At 38.8% G+C, this 17,244-nt stretch overlaps 1 protein-coding gene across 7 annotated transcripts in view; it reads right to left on the bottom strand.

Annotated features, from left to right (window-relative positions):
* Window positions 1-17,244, bottom strand: part of EFR3A (EFR3 homolog A) — a 121,318-nt gene that overhangs the window by 2,871 nt on the left and 101,203 nt on the right. For 5 of the 7 annotated variants that reach the window (XM_051844033.2, XM_070075500.1, XM_051844031.2 and 2 more), the window contains 4 exons: window positions 10,964-11,055; window positions 5,886-5,934; window positions 5,026-5,129; window positions 4,175-4,224 (listed from right to left, as the gene is read on the bottom strand). In XM_051844033.2, the coding sequence (XP_051699993.2) occupies window positions 4,175-4,224; window positions 5,026-5,129; window positions 5,886-5,934; window positions 10,964-11,055 (295 nt within the window). Of the gene's footprint in view, window positions 1-4,174; window positions 4,225-5,025; window positions 5,130-5,885; window positions 5,935-10,190; window positions 10,357-10,963; window positions 11,056-17,244 lie in introns of those variants that run through there. The other 2 variants (XM_070075503.1, XM_051844034.2) reach the window with 1 other exon arrangement.

The raw sequence follows: 17,244 nt of genomic DNA, 5'->3' as shown, positions 1-17,244 counted from the left end.
TGAACTTTTCTGTTTCATAGTAAAAGATCTTTCATATAGGCATATATTATCTTTGCTGAACACCATATGGTGTTTCATTAAATAGCTACACCATCACTGAGTTAAAGATTTACTTATTTATTCATCTGAAAGCAGAACATGAGAGAGAGAAGAGGACACACACACACACTCACACACCAGAGAGAGAGGGAGAGACAGCGAGCAAGTGTGAGATTTTCCACCTACTGGCTCACTGCCTAGAAAGCTGCAAAAGCCAGGGCTGAGTCAGGTGAAGCCCAGGAGCCTGGAACTCCATCCTGGTCTCCCAAACGGGTGACAAGGGCCCAAGCACTTGGGCCATCATCCACTGCCTTCTTACGCTCATTAGCAAGAAGGTGGACTGGAAGTGAACCAGCACTCTGATATGGGCTGCAGGCATTGTAAGCCATGGCACAGGCCAGACCCCACTGTTGTTTCAAACTATGGACAAATGCAGGTTCATTTTCATTATTATAAACAATGTTCACAAGCAAATTCTTTTTATTTATTTATTTATTTATTTATTTATTTATTTATTACAGGCAGAGTGGACAATGAGAGAGAGAGAGAGAGAGACAGAGAAAAAGGTCTTCCTTTTCTGTTGGTTCACCCTCCAATGGCCGCTGCGGCCGGTGCACCGTGCTGATCCGGAGCCAGGAGCCAGGTGCTTCTCCTGGTCTCCCATGCGGATGCAGGGCCCAAGGACTTGGGCCATCCTCCACTGCACTCCCTGGCCACAGCAGAGAGCTGGCCTGGAAGAGGGGCAACCGGGATAGAATCCGGAACCCCAACCAGGACTAGAACCTGGGGTGCCAGTGCCGCAAGCGGAGGATTAGCCTAGTGAGCCGCAGCGCTGGCCTCAGAAGTATATTCTTTTAAAAATTTTTTTCCACTTTCTTTGAAAGAAAGAAAGAGATGGATATAGACAGAAACAGACAGAAATATTCCAATCTTTGGTTTGTTTATTCTCCCAATGCCCACAACAGCCAGGGTTGGGCCAGGCTGAATGAAGCCATAAGCCCAGAACTCAATCCTACACAGGTACTGGGGTTTCCCATGTGGGTGGCAGGGACCCAAGCACTTGAGCCATCAAGCCACTGCCTCCCTGGGTGTACATCTGCAGGAGGCTGCACTGGAAGCAGGGGAGCCAGGACTGGAGCCAGGCACTCTGATATGCGATGGGCTTCCCAACTGGCATCTTAGTAACTGTATAAAATGCCCACCCTACAATACCTTCCTAAGCATGTCTAATTTTATTCTTTCTCTTTGGTTTATAATCATATAAGCAGAATTTCTGGTTTAAAGTATATTCACAATTTTGACATTGGGACATTTTGTTAGAACACCAGTAATTTACACTTTCAGCATTTGAGTATAATTTTTCTCTTACACTGTTTAAATATCCGACACAATCTAAAAAAAAAGAAACACTGCCAACCTGGCAGCCTAAAGAGAAACCATTCTTTGAAGCTGTACAATGTCTATGTGTCCACTGCCAGTGGAAATTACTCATAGGCTTTTTTTTTTTATCAATTTGGAAAAGTAATCTTTTGTCATATGACACAAATGCTTTCTACAATTATTTAATTCTTAACATGTTGACAAATGACTAAAAACTTCATATGGCAGCAATTATCCTCTTATGCTTTCTAGTTTTTGAGTTACAGTAAGAAAAATCCACCCCCTCAACCAAGATTACAAAGAGTAATAAATTGTAGTATTTCTTTTTATTTTTCAAAGACTGGTCCATGCCACTTTTGGTCCAGTAACTGTTTTTTGTTTGTTTGTTTGTTTGCTTGTTTTTTGACAGGCAGAGTTAGAGAGAGAGAGAGAGAGAGAGACAGAGAGAAAGATTTTCCTTCCATTGGTTCACCCCCAAAATGGCCGCTACAGCCAGCGCACTGCGCTGATCCGAAGCCAGGAGCCAGGTGCTTCCTCCTGGTCTCCATGCGTTTGCAGGGCCCAAGCACTTGGGCCATCCTCTACTACCTTCCCGGGCCACAGCAGAGAGCTGAACTGGAAGAGGAACAACTGGGATAGAACCGGTGCCCCAACGGTACTAGAACCCGGAGTGCCGGCACCGCAGGCAGAGGATTAGCCTAGTGAGCCGCGGCACCAGCCTAAACTGTAGTATTTCTATGTATTTTTCCAGAGTTAATTTGTCTATCTTAGTAAAAGAAATGAAATAGGAATCGCCTCCCACAGCCTTTCTTCCCTGCTGGTGGTCAGTAGTCTCCAAGAGGTGTCTAAAGAAGATTGAACTGAACATTTGCTCTTCTAGAAAATCTGAAATCTTTATCACAATACTTTTTCATTCTGAATTTTCTTCTATCTGTATGTATACAAGTCCAACCTGCTACAAGTACGAAAGATCAATCATGTTTTCCTATCAACCAAAGCAAATGCTCCCTTGTTCTTTTCTCCTACAGCGTTTTCCTAACTGATCTTGTTTGTGGACTCATTTGCATTGCCCTTAGCATCATTTTTTTCTGATTGACACTGGATAAATTACCTAATTCCTATGTGCATGTTTACACACTTGTAAAATTAAAAAAAAAAATCCACTATTACCTATTTGTAGATCTATTGTAGATATTAAATTAAATAGTTGGGGTCGGCACTGTGCCACAGCCTGCATGCCGGCATCCCATATGGGCACCGATTCGAGTCCTGGCTGCTCCACTTCCGATCCAGCTCTCTCCTGTGGCCTAGGAAAGCAGTGGAGATGGCTCAAGTCCTTGGGCCCCTGCACTTGTGTGGGAGACCCAGGGGAAGCTCCTGGTTCCTGGCTTTGGATTGGTGTAGCTCCAGCCGTTATGGCCAATTGGGGAGTGAACCAGTGGATGGAAGACTTCTCTCTCTGCCTCTCTGTAACTCTGCCTTTCAAATAAATAAATAAATCTTTAAAAAAATTAAATAGTGCAGGTTCAGTGCCTGGAATATCATAAATACTCAATAACTTAACATTTGGTAGCCTATGTTCAATAAATGTTAAGTACTGGTAATAGCTAATATTAATTTTGTTAGTATGACTGAATGTAACACGGTGACCCCAAGTGACATAGCCTTTAGGGACATGGTTAAGGATTTGAATTTTGACTCTGCACTCACCAGCTGTACGACCTACTACAAACTACCTACCTTCTCTAAGTCTTGCTATCTTCACTTAGAAAATATGAAAACATACATCTACCTACCTTTCAGGGCTGTGGTGAGGATCAGCAGAAATCACAAGTATAAAATGCATGACATAAGACCAAATAAACAACAGACACTTGGTATTACCACTAACAGACATTAAAGAAGTAACTGCTCATGCCCAGCAATTTTCTCTGAATCCTGAGTCTATCATATAGTGCATTTTTTAGCCCAATTCCCTGTTCTGAAATTCCGTAAACGAGCAATCCTCTACTCAGTGGGGATCATGTGAATGCTAGGAAGGTGCCTAGAATAAGACATGAAACTGATGAAAATATACCTTGCATATGAAAAGAAAAAAGGCTGAAATAAAGAAGCAGATTATTGTCTCTTCCATTTACAAGTTACAGGGGTTGAAGCAAACCATATTTAATTAATAACTCTAAAAATATGAAGGACCTGATGTAGAAAAACGTTACAGAAGCATAGCTACCTGAGGCTCCTCTACCAAGCTACTGCACACAAAGCCTGGTTTCCTCACTGATGTCAATGTTCTTTCTTTGCATAGAACCTAGAGTTCTCTCTCTCTTTCCTTCGTTACTTAGTTAACAAACAGATTCTAACCCAAGTGCTTTCAAATACCACAAGTTTTGGAGTATAGTAACTCATAACAGGACTCAACTGGGTATGCCATAGGCAAGATCAAGGGAAGTTCAACAATTCCACCCTGGAAGGAACTATGAGCTAAACCATATGAACTGTATACCTTTCTATCATGAAGGAATGAATGATCTAAAAAAGGAACTAGAAGATTAGAGAAGAAAACTTAGCAAGAAATGGTGACAGATCCCATCTAGTAAACAGAATGACTGCTAAGACAAGGGGTCACCTGTCTGATCCTGTATTCAGCCCAAATGGAAAAAAAAATGCTTAAACACAATCAGCTGCAAATTCATAGGAGTTTAACTGTTTTTATTTTGCTGTTGTGTTAGTACTGATGCAGTAACAAAATGCTTACCGTATGGTGAGCTCCAATATTTGAGCAAGTCTATCATGAAGCAAATTTGCCTGTGATGGGGGGAAAAATGAAGATAACATTTGTCATTTTCCAAATATCCACAGGAATATAACTAATATAATTAAAGGACAAAGCCTAAACAGTAACCAGTAATTCTGATGGTTCAGAATGCTTTAATGTTTTGACTTGGTTTCACCTATTGGAATTTAATGTAAGGTTTCTCTTCTTTTTGTTTATTTTCATTTATATTTGAATGGCACAGAAATACCACTGCAAGAGAGAGAGATGGACACAGGGACACACACACACACACACAACTTCCATCTGCTAGTTCACTCTCAAAATGTGTGCAACAGCTGAAGCTGGAGTTGGAACAGGCAGAAGCCAGGAGCCTGAACTAAATCCAGGTCTCCCAGCGGTAAGGACCCAAGTACTTCAGCTGTCATCTACTACTTCCCAGGGTGTGCATTACCTGTAGCCCTGACTTGAACCAGGCATTCTAATACGGAATGCAGATGTCCCTACTGTCTTTAACAACTGTGCCAAATACTCGCCTCACCTTTTCCTTTCTTAAGCTCACTGCTAACAAATAAACACACAGAACAAACCAGTCACAGCAAAATCAGTGAACGCCACTGTAAAGTATTCATAAATATTCAGTTTGGGACCTGCCATTTTTATCAGCTTATACCATACAAATCATTTGGGGCTTCACAGTTATGTTTTCAGAGCTTTTGGTGTCTGATATATTTTTTCTTTGTGTTCTGAAAAGTTTCTTGAAGTTTGGAATTTACCAACCAAGAGTTTCTGTAAAATCACACTCCAGCCTCACTTGTCATCTGTTTACTTACTTTGGATTCACACTGTGCTGCTATTTCTTCAAAAGGTGCTTTCTGGAATTTCTCTATGACAAGACGTCTCTTTTCCTTTTCTTGTTCTTCCATTCCACTGGTATCTACATAAATGTGAAGATCCATCAAAACAAATACAGTGTCCCAAAACCCTTACAAAGACCCTAAGAGCTATGATCTATAAACCAAAAAAGGGCAATTTATGGGGCTACTTTTTATAAGAAAAAATGCAAAAGGCATAACAACCTTGAAATGTCTCATTTGAGGCTAGAATAGAAAAATTTTAAATCTGAGGGTTTAAAAACAGATGTACAATAGTATCTCCTAGAGTGCCTTTGTCTCTCTTTAAAAAAGTGGAGGGGAATAGAAACTTCCTGCAAGACAGAAAACTTCAAGATTCTTCCCGAAGGACCATTCTGGGCTTTTTGTTTGTTTGTTTCATAATTATGCCTTTGCATATATGAGGCACTAAATAAAATATCTGCCAAATTGAATATTGATACTGAATGGACAACTGAAATACAGATGGGGTCATTGGAAGTTATATTTTTATTTATCATAATCTGAAATGGGATTTTTAATATTAAAATAATATATAGTCTGGCCAGAGTCTGTGAGACAATAAAATAATGTCTTTCTACTACCACTGATGAAACAGCTGTGTGTGTCTGTTTAAGAATGAAAAGAATGGTAAGACAATTTTAACAGCCAGAAAATAGGGCTAAAAATGATATATTTATATAGAAACTAATTAATTTCTTTTTTGGTCATACTGCTTCTATTTATTGTGGCATATAAAACAGTACCAAGCTACAGAGGGGTCAAACATTAGAGGAGCTCATAAGTGCACAGTATCTTACCAATTGCTTTCTTCAGTGCTTCAAAGGTTATTTCTTCAGTGTTATTAGCCTAGAGGAAAGTGGTTTTAAGTAAAATAGAGAGTTAAAGAATGTTAATTCAGAGAATACCTCTGCCTAGTTACAAGTCATCTAAGAAACTCTTAGAATATTTTTCTTTGTGTTGGCTTGGTTTGTGATTATACTCCACAGTGTCCAATACTTTCCACTTTTTCATTGCTCTAACAATGGTCTACTGCAGTGTAAATTTCCCCAAACAATCCTACAGATTAGAACTAGACTGGCACAATCAGCAATCCCTAGGCAACTGAATTCAGTCTCCAGGAATGTGATGTTCAACAACAGACCTGGGCTTCATAAGTAAACAACACATTGAGGTAGTCAAAGCTGAGCTGATACATTTTTAGCCTTGTGGTAAGTAAGAACTAAGCACTCCACAATCTGTAATTTTGGGAAACCATGATGTTTAAAATCAAAAATAAAATAATCTTGGATTTTTAAATGGCTTAAAATAATAGTCACTACATTGGGAAGCATCCAATGAGAACGGTTAATCAGCATCTTAAAATAGGCATATTTTAGGTCTTCTAAGCTGAATCACCAAATTTTATTCCACATAAAAACCCTTTCACTTGGACTCTTAGATCAGTCTCTTACTTTGAGATATATAAAAGGTATGACATCAACTTCTTCATGATTAAAAAAAATCATTAATACTATTTGTGACAACAGCACATTTTCAGAAGGAATAATATATCGAGTTACTGTGGTATCACTGAATGAAAAATTAAGAAATGATACATGGGCCAGTGCCATGGCTCACTAGGCTAATCCTCCGCCTGCGGCGCCAGCACCCCGGGGTTCTGTCCCGGTTGCTTCTCTTCCAGTCCAGCTCTCTGCTGTGGCCCGGGAAGGTAGTGCAGGATGGCCCAAGTGCTTGGGCCCTGCAAACGCATGGGAGACCAGGAGGAAGCACCTGACTCCTGGCTTCGGATTGGCACAGCACCGGCCATAGTGGCCATCTGGGGGGTGAACCAACGGAAGGAAGACCTTTCTCTCTGTCAATCTCTCTAACTCTGCCTGTCCCAAAAAAAAAAAAAAAAAAAAAAAAAAAAAAAGATACATGACTACTTGCCTGGAACTCTGGTCATCCCTAATTTTAGCTCATGGGCTTCTTTTGCTAAGTCTAAGACAGCAAGACTAATGAAAACAAAAAGACTTCATGCTTTGCTCCTTAGCTTCTTTCGAATACAAAGCCTTTAGCAGGAAATCAAGCAGCAAGAGTTCTACCTCAGTTTTTCTACTGAATGTTCACATTTCTAGCTGCAGTCAGACTAAACTTGGGAATCTTCAGTTGCTTTGTTCTAGATGTTCGGAGCAGACATACAAGATTAGGCTCTGGGTAGTTAACTGTACCTAGCAGCAATCTAGTACTTTAATGAAAAAACCCACTATTCCTTCTATACTTGGCTAAAAGCTTTAGAGTTTTCACAAACAACTATAGTACAGGAGAAATAACATGGGCGAAGTTAGAAGATCGGTATTCTTGATACCTAAGATTTTTACTTATTACCTGTTCAGTGCAGGAAAAATGAAGAGCTAAAGTACCTCAGCGTATGAACTCTTTCCCCTGATTTCTTCTAGTCTTCCTTGATCCACCTAATGACGATAAAATTCCTAGCAACAAGAACCTCCAAGTCATTCTGTCCATCAGTGTTTTCTTTACCTCCTCTAAGTCCCTGGGAGTTATGTGTTGGCCCCAGTCCTGCTCTCCTGTCCCTGCTCATCTCCAGCCCAGTTACGCTATGGTAGGTCCTTGTTCCCTTAAGTGTGGACAGTTACCATGTCCTGCCTCTAGTTTCTTCTTTTTAATTTAGCCTAGTCACATTTCTAAGATTTGTTTCTTGAAAGTATAGTTCCAAGAACTGTCCTGCCTGAATTTCAGGGCCTCCTTACTTCCTACCCAATTACAAACTGAGCCTTCAGACCAGTGATAAATCCTTCTAAATTTGGCTGGAATCTATCTCCCAATCCTCCCTTTCGTGCATCCTAGTTGAAAAATCAAAACAAAACAAATAAAAAAAACCAACTGATTTATACCGGCATTAGATGACTTGTATTTTCACACAGTATAGCTGCTAAATACAAGCTACCTAACTTTATTTGATGCTCAACTACATTGCAATCTGTCCTAACTGTAAAGGAGAAATGGGGTGCAAAGGCAACATCCTAAAAGAGTTTGAACTTTCCTTTTACTTTTTCCAATTTTTGTTTACATATGACCTATGGCTCTAACCTAGAGTGTATAATACTATTGGGCCTACATGAAATCTATTCTTCATTTTCTTCCAAGTACAGCAATTATGTCACTTCTACTGACACCTTAGTAATTTGATAGCAATTAGTATAGCAGGTTGTAGCTAATACTGACTTAATGCCAGCACATATACAGATTTCTCTAACTATATTTGGGAAAAATGCAGAAGTACATATGTATAAAACAAAGGTCTGTTAATTGTTCTAGAATAAAGAACAATCCTGTGTAGTCAACCCATGACTTCATTTTGTACAAAGAGAAATTTAATATGCAAAAATTTTCTATATACATATGTTTGTGTGTGTTTATATATATATATATATATAAAAATATATCCCATATGTGCCCCCAAGTAATCAAGCACTTACTATCTATCACCTTTGAGAGAAAAGAATCAAATAGTGATTTCAGGTTTCACTCATATCCATTCTTACACATAAGAGGTCAAAGAATCCTACCTATAGTGCTTTCTAATGGTTAGGCAGATGTTCTCATCTCAGGAGGCAGAGGCACTTTGTTTATGACATACATCCTCCTGAATACCTTGATTTAATTTCGGTATCTTTGTATGTGTGTGTATTGAGGTATACGTATATGCTCATATACATAAATTTACATACATATATACACACATCTTTTTATATATGGCAATTTTTAGAGAAAATCTTATTAAGTGAACTAAGGTTTGAACTGTAAATATTAGAACAAACATATCTCAAGTGGTGCCAGGCACTTCCGTAAACTATAGTAACAACTGGCATTATATCTAAGGAAAATAGAAGTTTGCTATGATCCCCATCTAAACAATCTTTTTTTTTTTTTTTTTTTTAAGAATAAGCTCTAGGACCAGATATAACTGAAAATACACTAGGATTATGTATAAAAATTTCAAGTATTTTTAATTAAATGAATTATGTTTACTGAGCAATTTTCACATCTGATTTCACTGGAAGTAAATAAACTTACCTATAGTTTGCTATGCTATTTTATTGCACCATTAACTAGTGAATATGTGATAGGAATTTCTTCTAGGCATGCTATGAAATCAATTAATTCACTTTAGCCTAGAGGTAAGGTTCTTATTCTGCCTTCTGGTATATATCAACAATTGTGTCTAATATACAAAAGCAGATTCCACAATGGCAAACAAAGTCAAAGCTCAAGTGCTTTCAAGTCAATGTGATACTAAACTGTACTTCAGTTTTCAGCTGCTCAGAGCCACATTTGACTTGGGACTTAGGGCAAATCAAAGAAACAATAAGATCTTTAAAAAGTTACTGAATTATTAAAGCATATTGAATGTAAAATGTGTCAAGAAACTTCTCCTTACATTGTCTTTATGTACATTTTTGTATTTAATCAAAATAGACACATTCTTTGCAACAGTTTCAAGTGTTCTCTATGTATTTTTTGAGAGAAATAAAAATAGTTAACAAAAGAATAATTGAAAAATAACAGTCAATAAGGATATATTGCATATTTGTCAACATTAAGTCAATCAGATAAAGATTTGGAAGCATTTCTTCCCTCATGGGTAACATCAGAAAGCTCACAGTGAAAAAAAGGTAGATATTTTCCTTAGATAGTCGTTTATAAACTAAAATGGCTTTGAAAGCAGAGGTGAATTTGGAGAAGACAATTTTTCTTAGCCTAAAATTGGTTAGAAACTTTAAATCAGACTTAATATCAAGTTTCAGAATGAATTCTCACTGCTTCTTCAAGTACTCCTGCTGCTCTACTGATAACTTCTTAATAAACACAAAAATCCTGTAGGATTAACAGGGAGTTGTGTGAACACAGAAGGTGTAAGTACCCTGGTCACCAAAGAGTCTTAATTATCGAAGACAAATTAACTGACAAGAGTTGGAAGACGGTGAAGAGAAAGGAGGCTGAGAAAGCATGAATTCAGACAACTTCCTTCCCCTTTTCTTGTATGGATATTCTTTTAATTATTTACATTGTACCAATGAGAAATAATAAAATACCTAGGAAGGCAAACAATGGATAAATCACAAGGAGGAGACTGACTTGACATGCTGGCACTTCGGCATTTTTACTTGACTATCAAAAAGTTCTCTGGTGGTTTGTGAGGAGTAAGTCCTAGAGAACACTGGCTGCGTTTTCTTCCTATAACTCAGGAGGGTACACTCTGGTGCTCTATTGAAACAGGAGGAGAGCATTCAGTCTATGAGGTTTCAAACAAGCCACAGTCCTCAAAAAGTACACAGTTCATTGATAACAGCTTAATGTAAGCTATACAATTCATTGTTTTCTACCCAAAATGATTAAAAAATTTCCTATAGATGTGCAGTTTTGAAATTTCCTAAAGTCACTGACCATTTGACCTCACATGAGTGTGTATAATTCTATTTATTCCTGTAACTTATGTTTCATAAATTTTAAAAAAATAAACAGGATACAGAGGGCCTATGAATTGAATAACATTGTGTAATACTTTTGCTAACACACTCAAAAATCTTACCTCTGTTTTAGTTTCTTTTATTATGCTGAGTTACAATGTGAAATTTCAATATAATAACATCCAAGGGTAAGTTAATGTATCTTTATAGACAGCTGAAATGAGTTCAGTAAAATAAATTATAAACAAATCCAAGGCTAACTTTAATTTCTACTAAGAATTTACTTGATTTGGGAATAATCTAGAGTTGTATTTTCTTCAGTTTTACAGAATGAAGAGCACACAATTCTTTTCTATAGTGACTATCTCAAGAAAGTATTCCAATGTAAATATTCCATGACTTACCACGTCATCAGGAGGAATGCTGTTCGGTAAAATATCCACCTGAATGGATACAGTGTCTACAATGCTTTTTCTTCTGGAAAGCCGATCTTCATCTAAAATAAAAATAGTTTTTCTCTCATTATTTGTTGGAAACATTACATTGATTTTTAGTTATAAACTCTACCTCTGGCTTTGAAAAGTTTACAAAAAATAAGAGTATGTCCTTTTTTCTCTTTCTAAATATATAAAGTAGTGTGTTCTCAGATTTATTTTCTTTATATTTATTTATTTTATTTATTTGAAAGTCAAAGATACAGAGAGGGAGGAAGAGACAGAGAGATGGATCCTTCACCCGCTGGTTCACTCAAACGGCCACATGGCAGACCAAGGAGCCCAAGGACTTAGGCCAATTTCCACTGAATTCCCAGGTGCATTAGTAGGGAACTGGATTGGAAGCAGAGCAACTGGGACTCGAAATGGTGCCCATATGGATGCAGGTGCTGCAGGCGGCAGTTTTACACACTATGATGCTGGTACCAAGTTTTATTTTATTTTTAATTGAAAAGTAACTGCATACACTTAGTGTATTTCAAAAAGTTCATAGCAAATGATTCATATTTTGGTTTACAAATTTTCAAAATCCATGCATATCAATGGGGTACAATGCACTATGTCATTGATGAATGATGAAATAAGGCTGATTTGCACATCTATGACCTCAAGTATTTATCATTACTTTCTGGTAAGAACATTTAAAATTCTCCTTCAGCGAATGGGCTGTCAAAGAAGGAGGCACCTTTTTCTGAAGGGAGGAGAGAACTTCTACTTTGATTATGGCCTTGTCTAAGTAAGGTCAGAGTTTGTGAACTCAAGAGGCTTCCATAGCCTAGGCAGCTCATGACAAGAGCCTCGGGTGATTACTGACATCATAAATAAAGAGTGTTAATTGTTAAATCAACAACAGGAGTCATTGTGTACCTACTCCCCATGCAGGATCTCTGCCCTTAATGTGTTGTACTATGCGAATTAACCATAAAACTGGTATTCAAACAGTACTTTAAATTCTGTGTCTGTGTGGGTGCAAACAGTTGAAATCTTTACTTAGTATACACTAAGTTGATCTTCTGTATATAAAGATAATTAAAAATGAATCTTAATGAAGAATGGGATGGGAGAGGGAGTAGGAGATGGGATGGTTTGCGGGTAGGAGGGTGGTTAAGGGGGGAAAAACAGCTATAATCCAAAAGTTGTACTTTGGAAATTTGTATTTATTAAACAAAAGTTTAAAAATTCTCCTTTAGCAATGCAGAACTATGTATTATTGTTAATATGGTTACCATGCTGTGTAAGTAAACATCAGAACTTATTGCTCCTATGTAAGCTTTAAAATACACATGTAAGTAAAATCATCCTCTGGCTAGTTTATCTTACTTAACATAATGTCCTACAAGTTCATCCATGCTGTTGCAAAAGACAGAACTAGCTGCTTTTCATTTTTAAGGCTGAATAGTATTCTACTGTATGTATTTATGTGTATATATACACCACATTTTAAAAATCTACTCATCCTCTGGTGAACATTCAGGTGCTTTGGTATACACTACGAGACGTGAGATCAATGGAAGTGCTATAAACAGTACAGAGCTATCTCTGCTCACCTGCTTTTAGCTCTAACCAGGTTATCTTTTTTTATTTGAAAGGCAGAATGACAGAGAGAGAGAGGGAGAGAAAGACAAAGACAGATATCTTCCATCCACTGGTTTTCTCTGCCAATGCCTGGGACAGTCAAGGCTGGACCATGCTAAGGCTAGGACCCTGGAACTCCATCTGGCCTCCTATGCAAACGGCAGGGATGCAATTAATTGAGCCATCATCTGCTGCCTCCCAGGTATATTAGCAGAAACCGGAGGCAGGACTTGATCCCAGGCACTCTGACATTGAAAGAGATGGAAACGTGAGGCGTTAACTAGGCTAATGGGCAGCTGGGCCAGTTGGAAGGCAATCAGGTCAGTTAACTGCACTTACCAAAGCTAGACAGGATAGTAAGCCCTTCCTTCTGATTAGCTGTTTTTCTACTCCTGCCCTGATTGGTTAAATCTAGTTTTGATTTTCAGAAAGGGGACAATCAGAGAGAGCCATATCTTGTTTATAAAGGGCAGACACTGGCAAGCTTCCTTGGCAACTCCTCCCTTGGAGCTCACCTCCTGAGAGCTGTGGTAAGAGGTTTCTCACTTTCAATGAAACTTGCTTTATTCACTGCCCCTGTCCACATGGAAGTTCTTCTTTGACGTGAGACAAGAACCGAGATCGCCCTTGTCCTCTTCATCATCCTCCCAGACAATATGGGGCAAGGGGATCCCATTTGCAGCTTACCTTATTGCAGCACAACATCTACACCAACGTCAACTTTTAAGGTCTCCCCAGAACTAAAAGTGAGGAAAAAATAAAGCCTGCTTCTCATAGAATACGCTATGAAATAAATTTCATGTTCATTCACACAGGCCTATGGTTGCAAAAGAGTCAAATTGAAGATGAACACAGGTAAGAAAAGAGAAGGGGGCAGAAGAGAGATCATGGAATGGCAATCAATGGACAGAGAGAAAGCACAGTGGCCTGATATTTAAGAAAAATGGTCAGAAATTCTAAAAGGAAAGAAAATGATATTCAATGGGAAATTCTTAAAACTACATTCTCATAACCTTTTCTCTTCTCATCTACATATTCATCTGCTTATGGTGGCTGCAGAGTAGCCCACAGTTACAGCCAAACATCTTGCAAAGCTCTAAAGTAGAGCTCAAGGAGGACAGCACCCCTGTGTGTCATGTACGTTCTTGCTCTGCTTTTCCTCTGTGGGCTGCACTGTGCTGAGTCTCCGACAAATGTCAGGTCAGCATCTCCTAGGTCTCACATGCATCCTCTGGAGAGGCTCTTGTTTTCTTCCCCAGATTGAGTCACCTCACTCTCCATTTTCTCATTCCTTTCTGCTATTCACAAAGGTAACAATCCCTTCTTTTTTCTGTTCTTATCTGGGCACAAGGATCTACAGTTTAGAAGCAATACTTCTAAATGAAGGCCAGCATTAGAGCTCTGCCTAGCTTCCCTCTGATACTTTGCTGCTACCTGCTGTATCCATGCCTAATTTATATAACTGCACCCAGATGGCTAAAGAATAAAGAAAATAGTCTGAATGCAAGTCTGGTACAGGACTACATTAACTGAATTCTAACATAATTTGACATGGCTAAAGAAAAAAAGATACAGGAACTGACTTAATTACATACAATCAATCCTGAATGTATCCAGCGTTACTAGACCACCTAGATTCAGATCAAAAGCTAACTGGAGTGAGTGAAACTTTCAGGTACTTCCTTTAGACACAAAATTCAAAATGTAGTCTAATGCAAATATACTACTTATAAAGATATACTGCATTGGTTCTATGTAAAAACATGAAATTACATCTCAAACTAATGTTCTACAGAATAAAAACAAATCAAAGCTCTTTTCAATAGGGAATACAAAATCATGTGAAAAACAACCCATTGTTTTTAAGCAAACTTTAAAATAGAAATTCAATCCCCTCCAGAAAGGAGATGGGACCGACATGTGAAACCAGGTTTACAAGTTGATTCACATGTAACCCCTGCACACTGCCATGGAGGACAGGGTGGTGATCCAATCAGACCCCATCAGGCCATGGAGCACCCTTCCCCGTCCCCCACCCTTCTTCCATGTTTGTGGCCCTGGAGCTCTTCTCCAGGAGGGGTTGGTTAAAAAACAACCTTTTTAAGGGCACATTCTTTTTTAGATTTTTAAATTATTTTTATTTATTTGAGAGGTAGTTACAGACAGTGAGAGGGAGATACAGACAGAAAAGTTTTCCTTCTGTTGGTTCACCCCCCAGATGGCCGCTACAGCCAGTGCACTGTGCCAATCTGAAGCCAGGAGCTTCCTCCCATGTGGGTGTGGGGTCCCAAGCACTAGGGCCATCTTCTAATGCTTTCCCAGGCCACAGCAGAGAGCAGGATTGAAGAGGAGCAGCCGGGACACCAACCAGTGCCCACGTGGGATGCCAGTGCCCCAGGCGGAGGATTAACCTACTGTGTACCATGGCGCCAGCCCCAATAACAGACATTTTGACAAAGCAAATTAAGATAGCCATGTATTATAAGTGCTTTTAATCAACAGGACAAATCAAAACTATTTGAAAGTCAACTAGAACATTAAGACCTGAAATAAATACTAAAATCATTCCTATATTTATAGAAAATTATTTAGTTTTTAAAGCACTTTCATGTAGCTGGCATGTAGCATAGTGGGTGAAGCCACCACCTGCAATGTCAGCCAAAAACACATGGGTGCCAGTTCATGTCCTGCCCACTCCACGTCCATTCCAGGTTCCTGCTAATGGCCTGGGAAAGCCAGTGGAAGATGGCCCAAATATCTGGACTCCTGCCACCCATGTGGGAGACCCCGAAGAACCTCCTGGCTCCTGGTTTCAGCTTGGCCCAGTGCTGGCAGTTGCAGATGTCTGGGGAGTGATCCAGTAGTTGGACTATCGCTCCGCCCCCTCTCCCCTCCATTCTCTGTAACTCTTTCAAATAAATAAATGTTAAAAATAAATAAGTAAAGTACTTTCAAGCGCATATTTTATGAGCTAAAACACTGAGTGTTTTTTGGTCCTTGCTTTCTCTCTGAGAACAAGAGGTCACCAACATATTAATGGGCATGCCCAATGTCAAATGGTTATAACAGAGCCAAAATTAATATAATGGACTTTTGACTCAAAGCCAACTTAGACTCAGCTTATGTTTTCTGGTTCAGACAAAATCAGTTACCATCAGTTCTTTCAAACTATATTGCTTCACCTACTACAGCTGGCTATCCATGGCAGCAAATGGCTCTTTGGAGGAAGATAAGACAAATGATTGTATTTTTATTTATAAGTGATTTTTTTCCTATTCTTTGTACTATGTTATGAGTTGTGTGTTCAGTGTAAAAGGATACACATACACACATATCTGTGCATGTGCATTCTCTGTCTTTTCTTAGCAACTTTTTCGAAGACTGAGCCATACTAAAGTCTCCATTCATCCTCATGGACAACAACAGAAACTGAACAAATCCTAATGACAGTGTCTATATATGCTTCTATTTCTTTTCATTTTGCCATCAAAACTATTGTTGCAAAGGCTGTCAATAATCACCTTCTATGAAAACCCAAAGAAAGGCTGTCATCCAGTCTCAGACTCCCTGAGGTTAAGTTATTGAAGCTTTCCCCTCACCTCCCCAGGCGTCCTACACATCCACAATACAGCATAACAACTTTCTCCTGTTACTTTCTAATGGGGCACTTTGAGTCTTAGCCTTTTACCGGCTCCTTCCCCAGCATTCCTTCACTAAGGAAAGGGGAATTCTTTAGCCATTCTGTCCTTTTCCTCCTCTTGACATCTTCACTTTGAGAGGTTACCCTGCTCCCTGAAGGCTTTAGCAAAATGTCCTATGTTGTTGACATCAAACTTCACTGTAACTTCTCAATTCTCATACAAAACCCAGCCCTGACTCCTAAGTGCCTAGAGGACTTTACTTGAATGTCCTCTCCCAAACTAGTCATGACTTTCTATTCATGTTAACAAAAATTCCACTTTCTATCATCTTAGATTCAAAACTACCTTACAGACTGTTACAGCTGTACACACACTTCTTTCATTCCTCATACAAACCTGGTCACATTAACCAATCCTCCTGAAACCAAAAACCAAAACCAAATCCAAGTGGCAAGGGAACTCTGTTCTCAGTTCTGAACATCCACACAAGTGCCAAAGTTGGAAACCTAGACACGTCTCTGGTCTCTCCCTGTCCTCCAGTAAACTGTGTGTAGACTCTCCTGTAAATTTTTCCCTACCCACTTCCCTGTACTCTTCTCACTGACACCTTTTCAGTACAGGTTACTTTCACCTCTCCTAGAGACTACTGAAAAACTCTCTTAAATGGTCATTCCATACCCAGTTTGCTAAACTACAATCAATCTGATGATTGTATCTCTTAATTAAAACTATTCAATTCCTCCTCAATGATTTCAGAATGAAATTCAAACTATTTAACTTGGATTTGCAATTTCCAATCCCATTCCCTCAATTCACTCCAAACTGATTGCATTAATTCCCTGCATAAATTGATCACTCACACACGCTATCTCTGTTTAAACAGGGTTCACTTTCTAACATTTGTCTTAGATTCTACTTAGGGACTTTCTTCTTGATATCCCTGGCCCATCAAACCTGGATTGAATATTCTCCTGG

The sequence above is a fragment of the Oryctolagus cuniculus genome, chromosome 6, assembly GCF_964237555.1.
Source record: "Oryctolagus cuniculus chromosome 6, mOryCun1.1, whole genome shotgun sequence".
Lineage (NCBI taxonomy): Eukaryota > Metazoa > Chordata > Mammalia > Lagomorpha > Leporidae > Oryctolagus > Oryctolagus cuniculus.
This window is presented reverse-complemented; position numbering and strand designations above follow the sequence as displayed.